This window comes from Brachyistius frenatus, unplaced genomic scaffold (genome assembly GCF_029030835.1).
Source record: "Brachyistius frenatus isolate BFR_SWC_R1_liver_20210118 unplaced genomic scaffold, ASM2903083v1 Contig_9, whole genome shotgun sequence".
In the NCBI taxonomy this organism is placed as follows: Eukaryota; Metazoa; Chordata; class Actinopteri; family Embiotocidae; genus Brachyistius; species Brachyistius frenatus.
In genome coordinates this window covers 1,323,279-1,349,682 of record NW_027210608.1, presented here as the reverse complement: position 1 = coordinate 1,349,682, position 26,404 = coordinate 1,323,279, and the positions used below count along the sequence as shown (strand labels likewise).

At 40.2% G+C, this 26,404-nt stretch overlaps 2 protein-coding genes across 3 annotated transcripts in view; one reads left to right on the top strand and one right to left on the bottom strand.

The window, feature by feature from the left end:
• Positions 1-26,404, bottom strand: part of cep89 (centrosomal protein 89) — a 62,807-nt gene that overhangs the window by 11,051 nt on the left and 25,352 nt on the right. For both annotated transcript variants that reach the window (XM_069690293.1, XM_069690294.1), the window contains exon 17: positions 483-631. In XM_069690293.1, coding sequence (XP_069546394.1) covers positions 483-631 — 149 coding nt within the window. The remainder of the gene's footprint in view (positions 1-482; positions 632-26,404) is intronic.
• On the top strand, positions 535-25,554 carry LOC138616174 (E3 ubiquitin-protein ligase RNF182). Its single transcript, XM_069690295.1, has 2 exons — positions 535-760; positions 23,969-25,554. Exons 1-2 carry the CDS (start codon positions 697-699, stop codon positions 24,712-24,714), a joined length of 810 nt encoding a protein of 269 aa, XP_069546396.1. The 5' UTR covers positions 535-696; the 3' UTR covers positions 24,715-25,554.

The window sequence follows — 26,404 nt, the reverse complement described above, 5'->3', positions numbered from 1 at the left end:
TCACTTATAGTTTCTTTCAATTCGGTCATTAAGGGTCAAGTATGTATTAAAAAGGTAACTTTACAGTTAAAGAATAAACCTGTTGATACTCTTCGCTTCAACCCTGCTGCTTGATAGCATCCAAGAAAATTGGTCACATTTACGCTTCACGCGTCACGCTTACAATTCTTTGTTATTTATAGCCCCAAATATGTGGATACTGATAGATCTATGATCAGGTAAAACTGGACTATAATCAGACCTGCGCTCTGATATATTTTAAGGACTTTAGAGCTTAAAACGGATGTTTGTCCAGACATCTCTTTCTGTTTCTGGTCAGTAATTGTTTTGTTGTTGCTCTGCCTCTCATAGTGCCTGGGTTCCCTTCTTCTTCTTTTTTTAAACTACACACTCTCATTCATACATCTTTCCGTATCCTCCTCCCTTTATCCTGTCTGCCTCCCCCCCTCCCCTCCTCCTCCTCTCCTCACACCCCCTCCTACCGCTTGGACTGCAGCAGTTTCTCCTCAGCCTCCTGTCTTTCTGTGAGCAGCCTCTGCAGGTGAAGGATCTCCCTGTGGTAAGAAGCTGTCCTCCCCTCCGCTGCCTCCTCCAACGCTGCCAGCCTGGTTGACGCCTGCCTCCGGTACACCTGCGCGCACACACAAACACAGAGGAATGAGATGTGGAGTGTTGCTATGAAGGAGGTGGATTTACATGAAGGACAGCGCAGCAGAGACGACTGGAGTGGAGGAGGGGGAGTCACACACAATGGGACAAGGTGAGAAACAACAAGACACACACTAACCTGCAGCTCCTTTTGTGGGAAGGCTGCCGGGAGCGCATCTGCACTGCATGTGGAGTTTATTGTTTGGAGGGTGTGTGCTCGTGTGTATGTCCAGCAAAAAAAAGAGTTACCTTGTGGACTTATATTTAAGTCAGTGTGGCAGCAGCAGCTGTTGTTGTTGAGCTTCAGAACTACTGATGGCAGTGCAGCACACACACTCATACAAGTGGAATACATGGTAATTGGAAAATGGACAAGTTTACCTCCGCTAAAGCAGAATACCAGTCATGACAAAGAAGCAAAAAGAGAAAGAGAAAGTAAAGAAATAATCCACAAAAGGAAACATTGTAAGACAGCAAGAGGAAGACAGATGCAGAAAAAGACACACGGAGGGTAGAGATGTGTTGCTGCTCTGGGCTCTGCAGTTGGAGACTATTGAGACACAATATAGAGATGAGAAAAACAAGGTCTGAATAAGGACAGACAGTGTGTGAGTGCCTGCCTTCTATCAGCCTGTGCATTTGTGTGTATGCGTGGAGTTTATCACTCTGTCTGCCTGGTAAAGGGAAAAACAAACATGTTGATTTGACTCGTTCACACCACATAATAATGGATTACTGAATAGCTCGCCTGGATTCGGTTCGGAGACATTTTGTCACAGGAGCAAAGTGCCAGATGTTTAAATACTGATGATGAATTTGATACGGATTTATTTGTCTATGAGGCTTTACTTCTACAGCTAGCCTACCCCTTCTTTTAAATAGAGCAATAATAACAGACAGATCAGAGGGCGGCTGAGTTATAATCTACTCCCTCACCACTGTTCAGATGTGAAGTGGTGGATAAATTGTGGAAAAACTAAATAAAATATATTCCAGCCCCCTTCAAATGAATAATTTCATGATGAGAACTTGATTTATAAAGTCAGATCACGTTTTGAAAGTTAAGAAAAGCCGCATGATTGAGTTATTTTATCCGCATTAAAATCAGAAAACTCATCTGTCGGAAGACTATGGTGCACCTGCTGTGTCCAGTATGATTCTTCTGGCCAGTATGGATATGTCACACCAGACAATGGATGTAAAAACTCTGCATACTGTGAAGTACAGACATTTAACTGGCAGTAAAAGGTTTACTCAGCACTGTGTAAATTTGTTTGCCAAATGCTTGAGTGTAATGGACCTTCATGTAAAAGTCCTGCAATTTAGAGCTTTAAATTTGAGTGCGTGTGTAATTGCTAATACATACAGGTCATTTGCATGTGGAATTTTGAGACTGTTTGGATGCTCTCCAGCTCCACACAGATCCACAATTGCATGTTGTGTATAACTGCTGGTGGAAAACTGGGAAATCTGGATTTTCTGTGAATTCATGTATAATTTAAAAGTCCGATTTTTCTAAATCGATTGAACAGTTCGTCAGTCGTTGATTACAACACATTTACCAACTACAGACTCCATACAGTAAACAGTTGAAATATTTGCAATTGTAAAATTGTTTTACATGTGTCCAAATTGCTTTGTATTTGTATGTGGATTAGAACATATATTTGTTTGTATTCAAAATTATACACAAATTGTTGTAGACATTTGTAAATCTTATTCTTCATTTGTACATCATGTAATACATTTGTGACCATTTTGAGCCCAATTTCTCTCCAAACAAATGCTTTCCTATTGTACTTTCCTAAGTGTACTCACTTACAAACTACTTAAAATGAGGCCTTTTGTTACAAAACCTTTTTCAGAAAAGCACCAACAGATGCCAACTGCTTTTTTCTAAGGCAACCAATCATCATTACTGAGACATGGATTCATGTTCCTCCCTACAATACAAACATGGAAGAACTACACGTGGGGAAATTGTTCATGCGTAGTGCTGAGTGCTGTTGAATGAATAGAGCTTTGGGTATCTGAAATGAATGGTTTCCAATAAAAAGTGTGTGAAGCACTTTGTCACACCTCTATATAATTGCACTTCTACTAGTTCTATATGAACCACTTAGTAAAGTAGGCGTTAGGATGATAGGGAGAAATTTATGACCTCATCAGTGACTTTAAAGCAATAATATTTCACAAACTTGACAATTCAGTCAATAGTTGTGGTTCTAAATAAATGCACGTGTAATAGAGCTGACAGTTTTTGCCATTTCTAAATAATGTATTACCAGAGATAGACTCAAGGGCTCACAGCATGTCAAATGATGACTTACTTTCTGCTCTGAGTAAAAAGAGACTTTACAATAATGTGATTACATGCATGTGTTTCTACAGCATGTAGTGCTGCTGTGTGATTCATATAAGGTCACAAGTTAAATCTGGGACGAAACTAATAAGTAGGGTATTAAAGTAAAATCAAATCAAGTTATTTTGCCAGTTTTTGTTGTAGTACCTAAATTCAGGATAACCTGTGTGAGCTACGAGAGAATAACGAGGACACTCTGGACCGATTTCCTCAAGGCTGGCGACTGAAGGTGACGTGTCTGGCGCCATTACCTTTTTTAAGCCAACACAACAGATAAATTTCCACCGACTCCCAAAACGATGTACTAGATATGAGCATTTGAGCACCCTCTACAGGCCCAATGCATCCTCACGTGTTATTGTATCAGTACTAAACAAGTGTTAACATTGTGGCACAGTCACAGTTTGATTAGGTTTTAGCCACCAAAACTGTCATTAGTAAAAGATCACAGTTTAGGAGACAAGAACTATGCTTGTTACGTTACGTATGTGACATACATTAAATCAGGTGTCTCCCAACAAGCAGATCGGAAAAGGTTGGAGACCTCTGCATTAAAGTTACAAAACAGTCACCATTGACATTTGGTTTTACTCGGTAGAAAAGTCCTGTGAAAGTCCTGTGATTGCATCTCTATCACTTTATACTCGTCACCTGACTTCTTCCATTGCTTCTGATATAATTACTACAAACCCGAGAGGCTGCAATAAATACAATTGTATAGGTCGTTTTAACACCCTTCAATAATCAACAAGTGTTGTTGTTTTCAGTGTAAGGACGGGCTCGTTCGAATCAATACCATTTATCATGTCACAATGGTTGTTGTTCACTTGGTGTTGGTGTTTCAACATGAGACATTTCAATTATGTGCCTGAGAGCATCTCTTGATTTACTGACACTTGAATTTGAACCTCTTTTATTCCCTTTTTGCCACATTTTTGTTGATCTTTTCAGCGAGAGAGCATTGGCTGTTCCAAACAGTCCAACAACTGAAAACAGGCTGTATTGCTATTCAGCCATCTCTAATGCAGCTGTTAAGCTTACTGACTGCAAGCTATGCAAGACACGCTGCTCTGTTTCCATATGTGAGAGGCCACTAATTGTAAGCAATGTTTCAGCAAGACAGACAGACTGTGAGTTGAGCGGTCGACCATCGTGTTCCAAGTAATGTATGTGGCTGATTATGTTTCTGACCTGGCTTTTATTTACTGACACCTTATTCGCAAAAAGAGTGCAAAACTCTGAATGCAGCTGTGCGCGTGTGATTGTGATTGTGGTGTGTGTGAGCGGGCAAATGAAAGATGTAGCACAAAGAAACAAAGTGCTGATGGAAAAATATGCCTGAAACAAAATCTATCAGGATTGTACATGCATACATGTACACCACTATGTTCCATCCTACAAACGCTTCTCCTGTAACATAACTGCCGACTTTATCTTGCAGATGTGACTGCTCCTCTGCAGAAGAATATGTACGTGCTTATTAGGTAGCGGCATGTCCTCAGCCACCACCCTGCCTGGTTTTACAATGACAGGCTCCTCATGGGCAAAGAACAGCCATTTCTACAAAAAAAAGCCTTTGCAACTTGCAACTTGATAAAATAATAATAATTACACTTTAACTGATCAAAGTACTAAAAAAATTGTTTTATTAATTAATCATTTCAATATTTTAGCATTATAATTTGCTTGTGCGTTAGCTTGACAGATTTCTCATTTGTTGATTTTATCAAGCGGAATAAGTGGAGTTTTGAAATGGACCTCACAGTTCTGAACCTTTCAGTGCTGAAGGAGTCAGAGTCGGCAGTTGAAGTCACCGAGTGGCACCACTTCCAGCAAGAAATATCAATGTATTTATGGATTTTGAAAAAGTAGCCTTTTAGCCTTTGTGAGACTACGGCATTGTAACATAACAGAATTTTATTTCATGAAAAAATAACTGTTGGCATCTGCAGTGTGATGGGGGTACGTGGGAAGTTTGGTTTGGTAGGTAGTGGTACACACATTTATCTCAGCATGATAAAATAACTAATGCAATGGCCACTGCAACTTTGGTGCAGTCATTTGGAACAGTTTTTCAATATTACGCAGGGTAACCCAAAACTGTCAACGACATCATTTATTTTGCGGTGGTTTGTTGAAGAAAATGAAGCACCAGGTGACGTGGAGGCCACAGAGGATATTTACAGTGCACACTCTCAAAAACAATTCAAAGACATGGGGCAGCACACAAGAGCAAATGTGTTTGATCAAAATGAGCACATGCCAGAGACACTGAGGATGCACTCAACAAAGGTTTGAGGGCTCAGAAACAGCAAGGTGCCGACATCGTCTTAGCGGGGGGCTCCAGGACCCTGCTGACAAGAAAACTCTTAATATTCATCTGAAACTTATCTGCATCCAGTCGAGCCTCTTCATACACTGGGCCAGCTAAGAGCGTTAACTTTGAATATGGCCCATCTCTCTGCCCAGTCCACATACTCATTCTCAGTCACGCTCTGTAACAAATGGAACTGGTATTATTTATTGTAGAACAACAATCAGGGAATCAAAATGTCTGCACCCCCCAGGGAGGCAGCAGGGCACCCGCATCAGCCCAGCTGAAGCAGTGGCATTTAGCCCTCACAACAAGCTGAGCTGAGCAACACAAAACCAATATATTCCCTCTCCTGGCTCAAACCCAGAGGCTGCTGACCTTCTCCACACAGCAGCAACAAATTCGGAGATCTTTGGCACTATTTCATAACACTTGTTTCTAGAGGCTTACTGATACTAGATTTTAGGGGGCGATGCAGATATCAATATTAGAGAGTAAATAAATTCTCATATTAATATATCGGCATATATATTGCATATACAATCTATATAAACACACGATATTTAACAATGATCCCTAAAAAGGTGGATACCAAACAATTCAATGGCAATTTCATAATTAGAAATGGATATAAATAAAAACACACATAGAACAATTCTGCTCTACCCCAAGTATCTTTTTCTGCATTATGATCTGTCAAAAAAAAGTTTCTCAAAGTGCAATTCACTGTCTTTTAGGGTGGGAATCTTTTATATTGTCTTTAAACCCTCTTCTTGACATTGAAAAAGAAATGCATTACTTCCCCTTCAAATTTGAAAACAATGTATCCATTACAAATATAACAAAGGGAGCTTCAGCTCTGTGAAGATACGTACGAATTAGTTTCGATGATATTGTAGAAAACTACATGTTGTGACTGTCCATCATAATCAAACTAATAACATGATGCCGAGTCACACGGACAGATGTGTTGAAGACAAATCCATTTTGAAATAGCCACATTTTGTTAGGCAGTCAAGACGGCGTCCCTCCCACGGGAAACTACTGATCAGCATGACTGATGGGCAGTCAGACATCTGCCGCAGGAGATGTTTGCAGATGGGCTGAAGGAAAAGCACAGTGACTGTGAGGCGTATTGTTCAGGAGACAGGGGAGGAGATTTGCTATCAGTCTGAGCTTCTGTAAATTACAAGGTAACACTGAACGAGCATGTAACTCTAAGATAAGAACACAACCTCCAGTTCAGCCGGGTTTTGTCACGTGCGATATTTTTCACATAAGCATTAGATGTCAGTGAATTATGCTACATTATACATGTGAGCATTCATTTTCAAAATCATTGAATATATATTTCAGTGAGTCAGCTCAGGTTTTATGGATTCTTATGTAAATACAGGATATATATATATATATATATATATATATATGTCCAGGGTCATATAATAAAAAATACCTGCCTATAGAGCCTGCAGATGCATGTTATGGGAGGGTATTGAACTTTCTGTATGTTGCAGTGACATGCAGTGCGCTCAATTTGTCTGCTTGAACTTGCTTGCAGGCTTCACGCCATTCATTTTCTGGAGTGACCAGTCACCTGCTGCTTCTTTTTTTTTGTGTCCATATGCAAAGCCAGCTGAAGGTGATCCTTTGAGTCTAACCACCTGCTCAAAGCCAACCATGTATCAGCGCTGCCATATGGCCTCCCTTATGCTGAAATACCATTTGTGCTGCTGCCAGCAACAGGTGCAAACACTCTGAATGCACAGCACAACTGAGGCTGGAGCTAAAGGCTGCAGCGAATACACCTTCCTCTGCTTTCATATGTCAACCTGACGTTATTTTAATTAACACCTCACAACCTCACTAACAACAGCATGTCCTTTAATCCAGTCCATTAATTTGCAAAATCAAATTCTGTTTGAAATCCCTTCGGCAGTTATTTCATTTAGCTAGGCATGAAGCTCCACTACATGTGAAAACAAGTTAAGCTTCAGCTTGCTAAAATTCACCATTTTGTGTCTTTAGCAAAGAAAAAGTCAGCTGAGGTAGTGAAGCAGTTCCATGAAACAATCCAACTACACGACACCACGTTCATCTCAGTGCATCTAGATGGAGACAAATGGATAAACAGAATGGGAACATAGAGTAGACAGTATATAAACATGGATGGCATGACAGCTCCACAAAATGTAAGCCAAAACATCTCGATCGCCCCCTGTTGGCTGGGTCACAAGCCCCGCCCCTTTCATGTTAACAAATAGGACATAAGACAAACTGCAGAATCATAATGAATCCAAAATGCATTTTTCTCAAATCTGGTTTCTCATAAATTATGTTTGTTCAATTGATCATTTGTTCTGCTAAGTTTGGTTTTATGTTGTTGTCTGATGTTACAAAAAGGGGGTGTGACATCGTGATTGACAGCCGCTTTGAGTGAAGTAGTCGCATAAGCACAGGTTTTTGGGTGGGGTCTCAGTACCGGGGCTTCATCTCCCAACCACAACGAGTAGTAACAAATGATGTCACAAGTGCACATGAGCACAAGATGGCGGTGCTCGTATCCTCCCACCGAGTGGGAGAAGCGTTGTCCATCTTTATATTTAATCCTAAAATGGAAGCATAATGCAGAACAAAATTTTGGCCACAGTAGAGGGGAGAAATACAAGACTGTGGTTGCAAATTCTCAGCTGCCAGCGACCACCACGAAGAGCTCTGTGGTTATACTTTTTAGCTTTGAACCATAAAACATTAGAAAACTAAAAATACACCGGCTGTCTTCGTGGGACCCACAGCAGAATCCTGTGTGTACCCGGGCAGCTCCAAGCTGTGAAGATATAAAACTATACGACTGTACAGCAGAGTGAGGTTGAAGAGCATTTACTGTAAGTCAGCTATGTTTTCTCAGCTAAGTAAAGGTTAGAAGGGATGACATTTCACCCTCTAACCCAGTGCTGTGCAGCATAAACCTCAACTCAACATGTCAAGGATGATCTGGTCTGCCACCTCTCACCAGACTCTGCTGTCATTCCCTACTGGTTAAACATCTTTGACCTTTGCAGAGGAGTAAAGCTTTTGCAGTGAGAGTCAACAGCTGTGTGGAGGTTTGGCTGAGGTTGGCTCGTAATGGCAGAGAATACAAGTGTAAGATAGCCAAGCTTCTTTGTCTGCTGGTTTTCAGAAAACCTCGAAGAAGGAGGCTTTCAGGCTGCAGCCCACAGACACTCACATCACATGCACATAAACACACAACTCCTGTGGTGGAGAACAGGGAAGACAACTCATCCCACAGGTCACTGATCAACTAAGCTCTGCTGCTCAGATGTGTTACAAACATCTGCCAATGTCAATGTCATAATTAGTTCTGGTCATAAATATGTTAACTGGCACACTAGTCTATTCAATTGAAATTAAAGTAATGTTAAAGTGCCAAATCACAACACAAGTTATTTCAGGGCCCTTAACATGGTAAAGTCCTCACAACAGAACTTTATAACATTAAACAAAGGAACCCGACAATTCTACAATTCCCACAAGAGGCTGAGAGCAAAAAAACCTCCCCTTTAAAATGAAGAAAAACCTCTGACAGATGGAAGGAAAAACTGTCTTTTAACAGGAAGATAACCTCAGTCAGAACCAGACTTAGAGCTGGACAAAACCAGTTCCCTGAGCAGGACTCTCTCTCTCTCTCTCTCTCTCTCTCTCTCTCTCTCTCTCTCTCTCTGGAAGTGCACCACTTGAACATTTTCTAGATTTGTTTGCTGGTGATGTACTTTTGTCCAGCTGGAGCCTTAACAACAGCAAACTTCAGTACAGTAGAAGTATACTGTATGTGCTTGAATGGTAAAGCAACCCAAAAAAGGAAGCTATTTTCCTGATTTGTTATGAGCTAATGATTTACCAGTGTTTGGCTGGACAGATATCCATATTTATAAAGTTTTTAAAGCATGTTTAAAGCTATATTTGATTCGGTTGGTACAGGGTACGACATTGGGACGTAGACACTGCAGTTATGGCTCTTGTGGTATGAGCTGACGTTTCGACAGGCATGTGCAGTTCAGTGTGCACTGGCAGCAGCGCTACTATGTTTACCCTGGAAAACATGGAGGCACCATAAATAAACACTCTGAAAGCACTTTGAAAGCACTCCTTTGGTACGGAGAAAAATCTGGTACCCTTAAAGTACACCTGCATAAAGACACAGAGAGCATGCAGACACCTCACAATAGCCAGAGCCTCCTTTTAATGAATCAATAGTGCTCAGGCAACCATACCATGCCATTCAAAGGTTTGGGGTTGTTTCAACTGTCCACTTACTGTTTACAGTTAGTAGTGGCTTATGTGAAGATTGTAGCACCTCTGCCATTGTTGCAGCAGGTTTTGTTCTGCTCACTGCTCTCCCTGCCTTGCACTCTCCTGTGTGCCTGCGTGAGATGGCAGGATTGTTCGAGAACTGAACCACATCCATTAATCGCTGCTATGATAAACACAATGTGACATATGTGGCCCTGACAGAATATTGTTTGTGTCAGATGTGTCATCTTAGATCGGCGGATTTGTCTTTGTCATGGATGAAGATTGGAGAAAAATGCCTGCATATCACTTTAAATGACAGCAGCTCAAAAGTCAATGCGCAGATTGGGGAGTAGAGAGGTCACAATTGATTATATAGCATTGTGTTTAGATAAATGTAGCAATCCACCTAATGAAGCACAGGTACCCAGTATTCTATCAAACACAGAACTGCTTAGCCCGAAGCCTAATTACTCCATCTATACTCTGTACTCTATCACTATTCAAGTGAGGAACACAGTTAAAAAGGTTTTGCAGTGGTGTTATTGTGCTCCGAGTGTTATTGGGCAGAAGCATTGCGTCTCTGTTTTCTCAGTCATTTAAAGATGTTTGCACTGGGGCTGTGCAGTATGATGACAGAAAACATTTATCATTTCATATTATGTTCTGCTGTTAATTTTGTTGCGTCGCAAATCACTCTCTTTACGTCAATATTTCTTGTCACGTGGATCACACTTTACATTCTTCCACACCACACGGATGCAGACGGGAAGTTTGCATGAAGGAAATACAAGCATACATGGAGAAGCGTTAACATGAGACAGAGCAGGGGGGAGAACTCCAACCAGCCAAGAGCAAACGAGCAGCTCGGGCCTAAACGAAGGGCTTCTTCTGTTGCATGGGTGTGGTTGACACTCGCGCATCTCGAGAGGCTTCCGCCCGCCGCACACCATATGGTCGAAGAATCACATGGCCCAATTTACATGCGTAAGAAACCGCAGCTTCATGAGTTAACGCGTGTCCCAAGGTACAAAACATCAAGCCAAAACACGACAAATTGAGTTGCCTCGTTTATATCGACAGTGTTGGGGAAAAGTAGGGAAAGAGGAGGAAATCCACAAAGTATTGCACTACTCCACAACAACAGATATGTGGTTAGCTGTGTTTTCTATTTACCTTTAAACAAAAATTAAATATCATTTGTGACATCCAAATTGAAAATTTGCTAAAGGTTCTAAATAAAAGGAGAAAAGTGATCAACTATGGACAACTAAGCCTTTTATTAGTATATCATTTAAAATGTAAGAGGGATTACGCCTTTATGTGGTCATTTTGTACAATCTGTCGATTCATGGAATTTATAGAAAATCTATACATCATGATATGTATTTCTACCTGGATAGATGAAATTTGTGTCCTATTGCACAGCCCTAGTTTGTATGGTTGTTCCTGATTTCAACAGACAAACTGTTTCAATTTTCACATGACCACCTAACTAATGGTTTAAGATAAACGTGAAAATCTGTGAACCTACCTTTTAAGTTTCTAATAGATCAAGTTGCAAAATCTAATTTGGTCATTTTTCTGATAATTGGTAATATACTACTGGAATATACGGTACTGTACATGTGAAACCCTGACAAATATTATTAGCAAATGCATCCTTCAAATTACTATTTATATAGAGAGTACAACTGATGCTTCTATGTATTTTCCCAAATCACCTTTTCCCAAAAAACAGCTCTGTTTTTACACTTAATTGTTGTTAACAAGAATGAAAACTGCCAACAGCAGCATGAACATAATCATTTGGATCAATGGCATAATTCAGACAAGCATCACCAAGCAGATATTCTCACCACAAAGGTCAAAGCTATCATAATAATCCACACTGAGGAGGATAGGAGGGAGGAACAGAGGTGGGGAGGATAAGTGTTCCACCTTTCCAGCCACACACATGCGCACATGCACACAAACACTTACACAGTGTGTATCAGTCGATGAGTTTATGAAAACTGGGGTATATTATGGGCTTTTTTTGTGATATCTGCGCCACGTGTTGCAAGTCTGTCAGTCAAAATGTTGTGGGAGGTATATCCACTTCATCTATATTTAAACCTTATGTTTCAGACAGAGTGGACAGATTTAGTGTTTGATCAATTTTAGCCAATATTTTCCTATCACAGAAACATTTTAAAATTGATAAGAACTAATAATTTCTACATTCCCAGGGAAGTTCACCGTTTCTATGCACTGATGTCATTTTGGGCATTAAAGTTTATCATTCAGCTGCCTGCATTATATATCTTTGACATATCTGTGTGATCACTGGTCGATGTATTGATACCAGAATTTGTCTCACTTTCAGTTTGGCTCTGGCTTTTGATTCAATTTAACATAGTAAAATCCAGCAGTTTGCACTATAGTAGCAATCTTTGGAACATGTACAATTAAAACAATTTTATGTTTAGGAATATACTTTAACCTTGTCAGTGGAATTGGACATGGTCAGACTGCAAATCTAAATACCAAGCAGTTCCTACCAGCTAAGACGAAAATGATTTATTTTTTATTTTGAGTCTCTTGATGTCTATATTACAGTATATGCTATAAAGGCATTTAAAGACAGCGTTTGATCTTATTCATCTTGCCAGGATCTATGCAGAGTATTGACTTTGCGTAATTATGTCTGCACAGGTGCAGATCCAACAGGGTGTCAGGAACTCAGTGTTGTACAGACTTCTGCAGATGTGATTACACAGCTTAGACTTTGCTTTCATCTCGCTGATTAAAGTCTTTTCCATTATTGATCAAAGCACGTTTTGCTATTGGAAATATGGACTTGCTACGGTAGTGATTTGTAAAGTGATTTAATGTGATACTTTGCTGATGGTCCTTGTGGGTAAACTCCCCTCTGGTTTGACCTTGAATGAGAGCTCAGGATAAGCAGTATGAACGGAGCCGGTACTGATGCAAAAGCACAGGTACTGTACACATTGTTCTGACCATAAGTCCTCCAATTTAAAGAACAAAGTCATCAGAACTGATCTGACGCCTCCGCCGGCAGGATGATAGCATTCGTGTATTTCAAAACACAGTTGACTTATAGATCTGTCTTGTGATGTGACAACACGATGGTTAAGGTTTTGTTCAGACCCACAATCTAACTGGTTAGGTTGAACTAAATATCATGGTCTGGATTACTATAGGCATTTAGTTAAGGTTTGGCAAACGTTGTGGTTTGGGTTAAAATGACTACCTTAGGAGAGCTTCGTCATCATGGTTACAATGACAACCATGTGATTACGGTTAGGGAATGATAATGGGAATCCATTATGTGTCTTGTGCGTTAAAGCCCAACGTTCTGGTGACCAAACTATGCCCACCTAGCCTGGATCTACCCGATCCAAATTCAGACCATGAATATACATGTTTGCTGAAATGACAGATTTTGCATTTGTTGTGGGAAGGCAGTCTCGTTCTAACTCCATATGTGATATTAGCACCTGAAGGAAAGAGACAGTTATGCAGTCCTGCTCTACAAAGGACTGGTAGACTGAGAGACTCCCCCCCCCACACACACACACACACACACACCAATGGTCCAGCAGATGCTCAAATGGGATGCAGATACAAAGGAAGAAACTGAAGGCAGTGAACATTGATGACCACTTGAAGGTTACAGACTCTTTTTCTCTGCCTGGACAAAGGCTGTCATATTTATTCAGTCGATGTTTTCCGAAACCTGAACCAATCTTCGCCTGTTCATGAACTGTGCACTACAGATGATGTTGTTAGTAACATGAAAGGTGCATCCTTCAGTGTCTATTTATGCTATTTATTATCTACAAGTGCTTTTACACTGTCAGAAGGCCTTTCCTTTTACTCAATTGAATTCTAAATCCATCTGAAGGTTGTAGGACAGGTACTGTATGCCTGTTCAGCAGTCTTTGGTAAATGAACTATGGCGCACAAGATGAGGCACAATTATGCATGCCATGTCTATGACGAGTACATTTTTAACGATAATGATAATAAAGTTTAATTGTACAGCACCTTTCAAATGCAGCTGAAAACCCTTCACACCAAGAAAATTACATTCATTGTGTTCCACATAAAACAGATATGAAGGAACATAAAAACACGACGAAATGTCATTTCAAAATATAAACAGATATTAAATGCATAAGAACAGATAAAATGAAACCGAAAACATGAATAAAATAGAATACAAATATAGAATAAAACAATGCATTTAAAGGCGCTGTAGTGCAAAGTGTGGGCGAGTGTGATTGAGCGTGAGGTATAGCTGGTTGATGGCTAAAGTAAAGAGATATGTTTTAAGCTTTCTTTTAAAAGTATTTGCTGAGCTAGCTTCCCTGATATCTACAGGCAGTTTGTTCCACAGCTTTGGAGCAGAACTGACAAAAGCTTCTTCCCCAGCTTTATCTTGGCTGTTGCTGAAAACCTCCAATAAACCAGCAGCAGATGATTGCAAAGTTCTTTAGGCTCATAATTATCTATATACTAATAATAAATGGACGTACCTAGGCTATATTCCTAAGGTGGAGAAATTAGGTTTTGGTCACCATGTTAATGTGGGCCTTGAAACTTAGATCTGGGTCTAAGATTACACCAAGACTTGTCACCTCTTGCCCCAGATTATTTTCAAACATTTCTCTCTTTGTTTTGGGGCATACTAAAATCATTTTAGGATTTTATCCTCGTTTAACTTTAGGAAATTATTGCTCATCCATTTATTTATTGCCAAAAGACATTCAATGATGGAGAACATAGCCGCATCTTAATTTGGTTCCGTCTTGTTGTAAAGTTATGTATCATCAGCATAACTATGGAAATGAACATTGTGCTCTCTAATGATGTTCCCAAGTGGCAGCATGGAAAGAGAGAATAATAAAGGAGCGAGGCTGCACAAGGGAGTGCAACCCAACAGCAGCTTTCATGTTCCTCAGACACGACCTCCAACACTGACATAAAACTTTCTCCCTTTAATGTATGTTTTGAACCAGTTTCAGACATCGTCGGACAGACCAACCAACTTCACAAGACGATTGATCGTATCAAAGGCTGCGCTGAGGCGTAGGAGGAGTAGAATTGAAACCTAATTTTTGTCAGGGTTTATTCTGAGATCACTGACTATTTTAGTGAGTGCATTTTCAGTGCTGTGATATGCTCTAAAGTCTGACTTTCTTTAAGAAAGGAGGCTTTTTCTGCACTGAAACTATATTTTCACGTATCTCACAAATAAATGGAAAGTTGGATATTGGCCTGATGCTGGTCAGCGCATTGCCATTAAGGTTAGGTTTCTTCAGTTCGGGTTTTACAACAGCTGTTTTGAAGACATCTGGGGAAAATAATTTGTATAATCTTGAGGACATGACTTGTAATGCTGTTGAACACCTGCTTAAAACATGCTGTTGGTACAGGGTCAGAGATATAAATCAAACTGTCATTTTATTTGAGTCATACTGTAATGCCCATTGCACGTGATAATGTAAGAGCAGAATCAAATACTTTCAGGACACAGGTGCATATTAGTGATTCAATTCAATGTGCAACTAAGAATGTGGGCAAACTCAGCTTCCTGTTTGTGTGCCTAAAAAACACATGTTCCGGATGTTTATTGTTCTGGATTCCTGTATCTTGCTCAAGGACACATCAAACTACGCTCTTCAGGTGAAGAGCAATCTCTCTAATCATTACACCATCCAGCTCACCCTGTCATTTGCAGTATCGGAAAACTCAAGAGTTGCTCTGTGCGTGCAACAGTAAGATGTAATTGGATCCCTATAATAACATGGAGAGCAGGAACATTATATTATCTATTTAAGCTTTGAGATTACTTTTCAAATTCGATTTCAGATTCCAAAATGTCAAATGTCGCTCCAAAAGTCGACCTCGTCCCGCGTGTTATTCCTCATCCACTATTTTCAAATTAATGGTAGGCCTTTCAAGTTCAACATATTTACATTAGAGACCAATTAATCAGTCAGTCAACTTGTCAGTCAACCAGTCAATTAACTCAGTCAATACACCAGTGTTTCAACCAACCAATCAGTCCGTCAGAACACATTAAGTAGCGGTTCTCCAACATTAAGTCACTCTTCATGTGGAATCTATAACACTGCTGTGAATGACAGGGAAGAATGGTGGATCTGATATTCACTATATACTATCGCAGGATAATAACTGCCTCTAACAAGAAGTTATGACTGCTTTTATCATTATTTGATTATTAGTTTATTGGCAATTCCCTGTATGAGCCAGCTGTCATTTGTTCCCTTTCGGAACTTCATTAGCCACCCACTTCCTGGTGTTCCTCTCTACCACTCCTCTGCAAACAGTGACCATTGTACCAGTTAGTTTACAATCTCAGCAGTTTGGTCACATAGCAATAGTATCCAGGGTATAAAGTAGAGTTTTTCAGAGACAGACAGTTCGCAGCTAATTGGGATGTTTTGCGGAGCCAGTAGATATCTGGGAATGTCTGGATAGGTCTTTGACACTGAATTTCCAAAAAAGGTAGAAAAGCACCGAAAATGAATTGTTTTAGGTATGTTGGCCCTGAGCAACTTAAGAATACACAGGAAAATAAATAAAATACAACAAAAACAAGAGAACATCTTCTCCCCATGTGCAACATTTAATAAAAAAAAGATGCTGCAAAGTGAGGAAACAAAACTAAACAGAGAATTCAGGTGCATGTTTTTTGTTTGTTTGATCTTTGTGATCATTTAATTCCAATACTATTGCAGATATTGACTGTTAACCCTGCAGTATTTCTGTAATTGTTAATGTTTTCTGTATTTGCGACGTTTTTCAGGTACAGAATACAGGAGAAATGTACATACTGTAAATACAATTAGAATACATCCTACCTTCCTCCTCTATCTGGCCACAAGACAGGAAAAGTACTGCCTGGCATGACTAAGGGTACTTTCACACCTGCCTTGTTTGGTCCAGACCCTCTTATTTTTTAGTTGGGTCCAAACCAAAATAGTATGTGTGAAATGTGCCTCGGACCTCAGTCTGGACATATGGACCAAGGTTAGGTCAGATTTAAAGAGAGGGTCCCGCTCCAAATTAAAACACTTTTGGATAGTTAACACTGACTAACTGAGCTCCTCACCTTGGTGTAAGGGTATTCACTAATGGAGATCGTGTTCATATACCAACTAAACTAAAACCAATTCCCGGGTTGAGAAATAGAGAATCTGGCAACACACAAACGATGGAAAAACCTGGTAAATTGCAGAACCAGAACAAATCAAATGTGTGTGGTCCCAGATGACAACATAGCTGAGCTGCCCTGAACTATCCAACTGGTCTGCAAAGTGATGAGATGGGCAATATTGTTGGGCCCAAGGTTGCTTGGTGATGGAGGCTGAGGTGATTAATAGCTTTGCACATACAGGGATGTTCCCCCTCACAGAAGGGCAACCTCACAATGCCACACTCAGCATTTCAATTTAATTTCAGCCATAGTGTTTACCTCTACCAACAAATGCTAAAGACACTTTTTGCAAGCGTTAGAAATACATTTTGTTGCTTTTAATTTCCCTTTTGAATGGCTAGCATCTGGTACATTTGAAAGTGTGAACTGCAAACATAAATTAATTTATTGCTGGATTGGAGACTGGATGTACATTTGTAGCAACAGAGGGGCAGTTATGCATATTGGCAGTTGGTAGTGGAAATGGTCCTTGTAACTTTGAGCTGATAAAAGAGGAGAAAAGGAAGAAAACATTGTGATATAAACAATACTGATGTTTGAAAGCATTAGAAAAAAGGCTCTGCAAATGTTTTCTGAGATAACAAATGCATTGTCAGGCCTTAGAGACACCATTCTGTAGGGTCAAAACGTTGAATGTTTGTTGATGATGTGTAACTCTGCAGAATAGCTTTACATGTTGCGTGTTGCATAACTAGAAGCTTTATTTTGTCTTGTACAATCCCAGTGCCGTGCCTTTGTTTTTACAAGTGCAGGGGTAAACTGGGCAATTCTGCCCCTGGGATTGACTCAGCAAGAGCTTCCTCTTTCCGACATCTTTCAAAGGGGTTTTTAACGCAACAGACTGGTGGCTGAAATATTTAACAATCTGCAAGTCACAGGGAGGCCTGTTGGGCAATTGCCAATGCAACATCCACCGATCCAATCTATATTTCATGGTCTTGAATGTATGAATGACTGGCTTTTCTTTATATAGCATCTTTATATAGCATCTATATTTATCAAGATGGAGGTAGTCTTGTTAATGCCCAAATATAGAGATAAAGTAAGAGGTAATAGGAGGAATGAAGTAACTGCAACCATGACTCACAAAAGCAGTTTTTTGAGGTTTTCCTAAACCTTTTGAGGAGATAAAGACCCGAACTGCTTAACTCTCCTCGCTCAACCATAGCCCACTTACCCAGAGCCAGAATCACAGAGATTTCAATCTGAGAGTTGAGACCAGAACCAGACTTTTGTTGGGTCTTACACAACCAATCAAGCAAGGTCTACAAATTAGTTTAGGCATGGCAGAAGCCAGACTGATTAGCTGGGCATTCTTTCAGAAAGTCAATGCCCATCTGACCTAATGAACAGAGACTGGCTAATCACCCTCCATGAAGGATTTCTACTGTTATTACCTGTTCAATAGCTTCATAGCTTATATGACTTCTGAAATATCATGCCATTTATGGCAGTTATGGCATTTCTGACCTTCTCCTGTCTTTAAATGTTATCAACATTTTTATATATATATTACTTTTGTTCCATTCTGGGATCTATGTAAGAAATCTTAAGGATGTGAGGAAGAATCCAGAACATGTTGTGACTGATCCTGATGAGAAAACAGCAACAAAAGGGTGGGTTGGAGAAACGGCACTGAAGAGCGCTGCCTCTAAATGCAGAAAATTAACTGAGTTATTTGGTGGAAGCATCAGCAGAGATGAGCAGGAGAGCTGGGCGGAGGGCCAGAAGAGAGACAAAGAGCTGAAGATATTCCCCTTAGTAGTAAAGGACAAGTGGTCATGTGGGAGGTGAGGTAACTGGCTTTGGGTTTGTGTTCAGGCTATCAAATGCTAAGTTCATGAATTGTGTTAAAACGCATCATATGAACCAAATGTGCAGGGCAAAGAGTTCCCATGCTGCCTTCAAATGGAACTCGTGACGCTGTGTTTACAACATGGAAAGTCGTGCGCACAGTATGCTTGACATTCAAGTGGTTAGGTCAGGAGAATACCGCTGCCAGGCAACGGCAACATGAACAGTGTCGAGAGGCCACACGACCTAACAATTTAGTAAGCTAGCAGGCAGGTAACGTCATGCAGGAAATGCAAAGGCACAGTGACGCAGGGAGAAGATGAGGCTGTTGCAACATCAACATTGTCCTCAGATGTATTTTTAAATCACAAATATAAATCTATACGACAAAAATTATAATATATAAAATTACTATTCACCAAAAAAACAAAAACAACGAAAAAATAAACTACTCCCAGGAAAAAATGCAAAACTCGCAAACTCTGGGCTTTCAGAAAGTTCTGAGGCCGTGTTAGAACCACTGGCGCAATTATTGACGGTTCAGGCCCCAGTTCAAGACGGGCTTCCATTAATGTTCACAGCTATATGCAGCTCAGGTGCTTTCAGACCCTGTGCAGTATTAAAATGATAGATGCACAATATATACGCCACAAACCTAACACATTCACTTATGGTCTGAATCATAACGTATTTAATGTATCTATATTTGTCTTGTCTTTGTCTTTTTTGCCTTATTTTCAAATGTTATGAAGGAAGAAGGCATGCTGGGAACTGCTACTTGGTTTGTCCAATGACCTTGTTCCCTGTCATTTGTGATAACTTGCGTCAAGGTCGTAACGTACATTTTTTTTCTCACCGGTTCAACTTTTCGTCAAGATATTCGGCGGACGTTGGCTCAAGCTGCTTAAATCTTATTTAAGAAGCAGCATGGGACAATCAAGACTCAGGGGATTGGCTATACTCTCAATACAGAACATCAGAGCCAGGAATTTGGACGTGAGAAGTTTGATTAATGACTTTGAACTCAAAGCCCTCAAGATGAACTGCTAATAGGTGAGTACAGGTTTCTCTTTGTTATGATGTGGGATTAGATCCGGAATTTAAATCGGTGGCAATGAAATTGTTACCTCTCATATGTTGTGCGCCTACTGTAATCTATGTTTGTAATAACATAACATTTGGCCACAACATCATCGATGATGGATTCAATAAATACAATTGATAGCCTATGTGATCAGGCGCCGTCATGCATTTACTCTGTGTAGGACTAGTAGTTGTCAGAAAAAGTTACTTTGCAATTATCTGGAGTGGTTGCGTGTGGATGTCCGTGCCCGTGTGCACGCACAATAATGCGCTTATATTTTGGTCCGAGAAAAGTATTTGCACCGGGGCCGATGACACAGGACCTGCTCAATAACCCCACTGCTGCCAATTGCTCTTGGCACAACCGACAGTGAAGCCCCCTCCAACTGTTGGTTTTCTTCTGGGGCGCATGCACACACAGCCGTTTACAGACACACTAACACAACAAGAAAAAAAGGGATATCAATCAGTTCAAAGCGCTACCTTACATTTCTTTACCTGTATAAAGTGGGAATTCATATTTCATCTTTTGCTGCAGGCTATATTTCAAAAGAGAGCATCAAAAATAAATGCTGTGTTAAATCTGCAGAAGCAAGTGAAACTGAAAAAACAACTCTATCCAAGACATTGAGAATTTCCTCCCTCATTTAGTTTTAATAGGCCAGAAATATAGAAGACAAATTTATAAACACAAAGCATAAAACTATATGATGAAAGGCAATAAGAGGTTTCAAAATAGTGATAAATGCACATACAAGACTCACTTCAAGGTCCTTGCAAGGTAATACATAATCTCCTTTAAGAGGAGGGCTTGTGTTGTTCTTATACGAAGAAAGTCATGTTGTTAGTTAGTTAAGGAGATAAAAGAACGGCAATTTAATATACAGTAGAGTGGCATAGTACAAAGGAAGAGTCTTTTATCAGCACCAAGCTGATTAACGTTGGGATACATCTTTGACACAGCTCACCAGTACGCTGACACAACCAGCATCGCCGCTGGGCCGTTACTGCAACAGTAGCTGCAGGGAGAAAACCTCTTCTACATACCGCAATGTGCCCCGACTGTATATGGGAAAATGAAATCGAGCTCTGAAAATGACAGACCTGCCGCTAAGCCTCCGGTGCCTTTTGTGTGATTACACTCATTTCCCACTCCTTGGGGGACATTCAAAGAAATCCACAGTGTGGCTGGAAGGCGAGTTATCGGAGAACCCATTACAGCGCAAATGTTTCATAGTACAAAAATTTGACAGTAATGCTGGCAAGTGATCCGCAGTTGTTTTTATATTACAACTGAATGTTTGTGAATGTAGTTGTCCTTCATGTAATGTCATTTCCAAATGTGTTATTGCGTGTTGAATTATCATCCAGAGAATTTGTCATTGAAATGCTTACAAACATAATTTCTGGCAAACCAAAGGTCAGGTCTTATCCGGGTGCGTAAAGCCGAGTTCACACCGACCAAAGATTTGTGACAAGACCAACCTGTTGTGGAGCATTGCAGGGAAAGGTTTCAGCAGTGTGAACTGGCCCATTGCAGCTCGAGTCAGACCAGCTGACGGTGTCGCCCGTGACTCATCTTGTCAAGTCAAAAATGCAGTTTTATAATGTGATAGTGTAATAGTGAATATTTTTTCATATTAATTAGAGGAGCCATCAACTCCTATAAATGACGTAACGGTGGGAGAAAATGAAAAAACAGACGATTCCCTGTCTCATGTTTATGGCATAGATTTGCATACATCCCCCTGAGCTATTCCATCGATGCACCATTTTTCTTTCATTGTTTTATCACTACTAAAAATGCAATTGTTGCAACTAAATTACTATCACTATACTCGTGTTTTCATGTTTCTTGTTTTCAGATGCTACAAATCCAGCCACGAAAAACCTAAAAAGCCGTTGGTTAGAACGGAAGCGAACAGAGTCGTTGCTGTGGAGATGTTGAACTGGCAGGTTTCACAACGTTGCACACTGGAGATCTGCGAGTAGTTGCCGGTGTCAAATCATCTCGTCGCTAATGTTTGGTCTGAACTGAATAAAACTACATGAACTGATGTGGTTTGTAAGATTCATTAGTGTGTTTGTGTGTGATATGTTTTTTCTTGATCGGCTTCAACATCAAATGCGTATCTCCACATTCTCTTAATAAAGTAGCAGGAAGACGCGGATGTTCGGGAGTTCTGTCACAAAATCCATCACCATTTCACTAAAGGTTTGTTACTGCACCAATATCTGAGAGCTATCATTTTACTGATGGATTAACACTTTGCTGTTATATTATTTATTACTACACCAAAAATAACCACAAACCACCAAAGTTCCATTACACAAACACATCAAAACCCTGAAACATATAATTAACATCTGACTCCAGTATCTTATTACCACAGCATTACATTTCCTCTGCACCGAGACAAGACCATTCAGTTATCATAGTACCAACATGTTGTCCCCAAGCCAAGAAAATGTTTATTTTTTCCACTCAGGGCTCCGAGTTATAATCAGAATGCTAAAAAGAAATATAAATCTGAATTATAGACGCATAAAGAAGATATATAGATTTCTCAAGACACACGATGCCAGATTTAGATTTTTGAATAAAAACTGTTTAGACAAATTCTCAATAAGGAACATTTCGTAATACTCTCAAAAGCTTCAAAACATTTGACTCAAATTATGAATAAAGTCATTAAAGTCAGAGAAAACACTCCAAAACACTGAAGTAATAACTTTTAATCTTTGTATCAGTTTTGACACTTTATTTTTTATATAATGAAGATCTTGAAATCTGAAAAAGATTGTTTCCAGCATGTAGCTGCAGAGAGGGATCTCCATCTGGAGTGGATTCAGGTGGTGGGGTGTCTGTAGCCCCCTCCTACTCATGCATGAGGTTTATGGATTCATGCTCACAGCGATTTCACCTCATTAATGATGACTGACAGTTTCTTGCCATTTCTCCATGGAGCCAACTGATCAACTGGCTTTTCTCATCTCAACACTTTATGACTTTGGTAGCTGTCAGCAATTACTGTATGTACAATCCCCCTGGAGATGCCTGCAACTAGTAGCCTACTGATACAGGGATGAAAATAAGAGTGCTGATGATTTGTACACAAGCTTGTGTAAACCTTTACTGAACCCGTTTCTACACTGCAGGTGGTTGAGAGATTGGTGATTGCTGTAAGGTGTTCAACTCATGTGGCCGTGATTTTGAGTACATGTGGAGTACTGAGTCATGTGACAAAAATTCATGACTTCAAGTCATAATAAATTGTAGGTGGGCCAATTATAGATATATCTGTGTCAGCGTATATGTTGGCCAATATAAAAACTTTTTTACGTGGAGGATAATGCAGAATTTTTTTTAATTAAATTCAAATGATTAAATTTCCACTGAAGTTTACTCTTCCAGTGCACTGATGTCAGTGGGGACAATCAACTGTAAAAACAGTCAAATACATTTTTGTGACAAGTGTCAAAAGTGTTGCAAAATAATTTGTGTTTATATGTGCTTTATAGTATGTAAATAAAGAATACTGGCTGTCATATGAATATCCTTCATATTGGTATCCGCCTCAAAATCTAGTATCAGTCAGGCTCTAATTTTAAGTTTTATTTTTGGCACTCAACAAATACTGTGTTGTTCTGTCTAGTTTTTACAGTTTTGTTATAATCATTTTGATTTCCTGCATTTGACCTGATGACTTGAGCAGGAACAGACCAATACCAACTAAATCATATTTTTGGTTGTAGATCTAAGCTAAACAGAGCTTTATATAGTCCAAGGAGAATTGAATGAATTAAAAACCTAAAAAGAACCATGTGAAACCTGTAATTCAAGGGCTGCACAAAACAAAAACACAAAAACATTGAATCAACAAAAATGTTGTAGGAGCCACTCTCTCCGACACCGCCTCCCCAAAGATCAATATCACTACTGGCTCTTGCCTTCCCATAAAGGGCACTGGGATGACACCCCGATCCAAATCCCAAACCATAAATCATTCATAACCATCAGGTAAACAAGAGTCAAAGCAGAAAGACGGAGGCGGAGCCCGGACCTTTTCCTGCCTGGTACAGAAACACAAGATACTGTAGTCACAAACGTCCTCTTGTTTCCCTTCTCTTACATCCGTGTCAAAGTCACATGTGAAGCTGGAATAGATAAAGTCATTGTTTCTCTAACTATTTTCTTCCATCTGCCTTTATGTTTCCACAGAACATGACTTGAACATGAGCTCACCTCAGACTGAGTCAGAGGAGAAGGACTGTCCTCCTCCAGAGGAATTAGAGTGTAAAATCTGCTACCAGCGCTACAATGTCCACAACCGCAAGCCTAAGATCTTGGACTGCCTTCACCGGGTCTGCACCCGCTGCCTCGTTAAGATCCTGGACATTGCTGATGGCGCGGGCTGCATCTCTTGCCCCTTTTGCCGACACCAAACTGAGATCACGGAGTACGAAGTTTCAGCTCTGCCTGACGACGTTAACATCATATCTCACTTGGCGATGCGGGACAAGTCTTGGAGCTCGGACCAGAGCAAGGAGGTGGTTCTGACTCCTAAGAGTTTCTCCTCATCCAGCCCTTCTCATGACTCCTCCAACTGCCTGGTCATAACAATCGTGGAGGTGCAGAGGGAATCACAGCGCTCCCCGAGCCAGAATGGCAGCTCTGATGCGTATGCTGAGCAGAGTCTGGACTCGGTATCGATCGGCTCCAACGGGCCCCCCGATCAGGACGCCCTGTCCAAGTTCTGCATTCATGTCCCGCGTATCCTGGTCTGGCTGCTGGGTTTCTTATACTTTGGCTCGCTGCCTCTAGGAATCTACTTGTTGGTGATCCAGAGAGTGACTCTGGGCATCGTCTGCGTTAGCTTAGTGCCATCGAGCCTGACAGTTTGCCTGGTCTATGGATTCTGCCAGTGCCTGTGTCAGGGCATGTGTGACTGCTCCTCCAGGGGCTGACAGGACCTAAAACCGGTCCTTGGACACAGACATAATTAGCTGCAGACAACAGGCATTTAGGGTGGATAGATAAGGGTGAAAATTATATCCTCTCCTGCACAGGCTTACACAAGCCTAGCAGTAAGTGAGGGCCTTTGAGATGAAATAAGAAGACCACCCATGGTGATGTGCTGTGCTTTTGATAGGCCTACTGCTGCAACACAGACACCAGCTTGGCCAAGAGGAACAGAGCCGCTGACGAGCTGTCAGTGGGAGCAGAGCCTGTACCTACGTTTCTGTGACGTACTTGTGTGACCTTAGTTTGTTCTATGTTGTGCGTATGATCTAGTCTAACATAGCATCTGAGGGCAGACCTTTAATCTTTGAATTACCTAACAGCTCTGATAATAGTCCAGGGCCCTCCAGTTATCAACATGGTGTACCAAGAAGAATCTTGAATCAATCAGTTTGAAGTGAAAGTTGGATTTACTCATTTGGAACATGTGGATATCTGTAGAGCACTAGAAATGAAATACCATGTACAAAATGGAAAGTATAGAATTGAAGATATGAGTAGATTGAAGAGACAAAATTCAAAGTATTTCCGTAATCTACATTGAAAATCTGTGTATTTTTTTTTTGTTTGTTTCCTCAAGATGTAATTAAATCGCTTAATAACTGCATGTGTACATAAGTAGATAATCACCAGTTGCCAGTAACAATAAGGAGGAAAACTAATGTCTGTTTTAGGGTAGAAGTTCAGAGCCCAGGCACTTCTTAGACTGGCTTGACAGGTATTAAGCTGTTTCTGACCCTGTTGACATACTAAATCTGTTGCAACATCTTTATATTTTAATTGAAACCATAAACTGTAAAAAAAAAAAAAAAATCTTTTTTTTTTTTAAATACTCTATCTCCGGGTGTGGACAGTGAAGCCAATGCAGAAGTGCCTTAATGTGTAATACCATTGGGAGCCACTAGGGGCTGGATTAAAAAAAAAAAAAAAAAACTCTGGTTTCAAAAAACTCCCATTCAAAAAGCAACAACTTCTTTAATTAAATAAAAAGTCAACACAAGAGGGCTTTGTCTCGGGGCGTGGTTTCTGTGAACCAGACTCCAGGCTATAAGAAGTTCATAAACTAAAGGATGACATCATGGTGTGTCGGTTGGTTTCAACCCTCTTTTTTGAGGTGTGTGACTGGCAGGTCATATAACTAGAAGTGAACGCAACTGACTTGCCAACTTCTGTGTACTCTTGAAGAATGTAAAGGATACTAGAGGATAGAACTACTAATTTGGCAAATTCTTTTAGCTTAAAAACTTTAAACATTCCAATTGTTTCTCACTTGGAAAACGCATATTTGCAAGCAATGTAAATTTGTGCCACGACTAAATACATAACATCCATGGAGAACAGTGAATTGCTCATAATACATTATCTGTTACAGCTGCAGGTTTGGGCGGAGGTGTGATGAGGTGGTTACTGTCGCTTATCGAATGTGCATTCCTTCTCCTTTACATCTCTCTGTCACAATAACAGACACATGCCATGCAGGCTGCTGTGCTGAGTTGATTTGGTGCAGGTGAGACATGAATTAGGATCATACCTCAGGTTTTTTGATACGTTATTAACATCGAGCTACACACTTTCCATTGAGTTCATTCTTGGGTTGAACATAGCAAAGTAGATGTTTTGGTAAGCATGTTTATG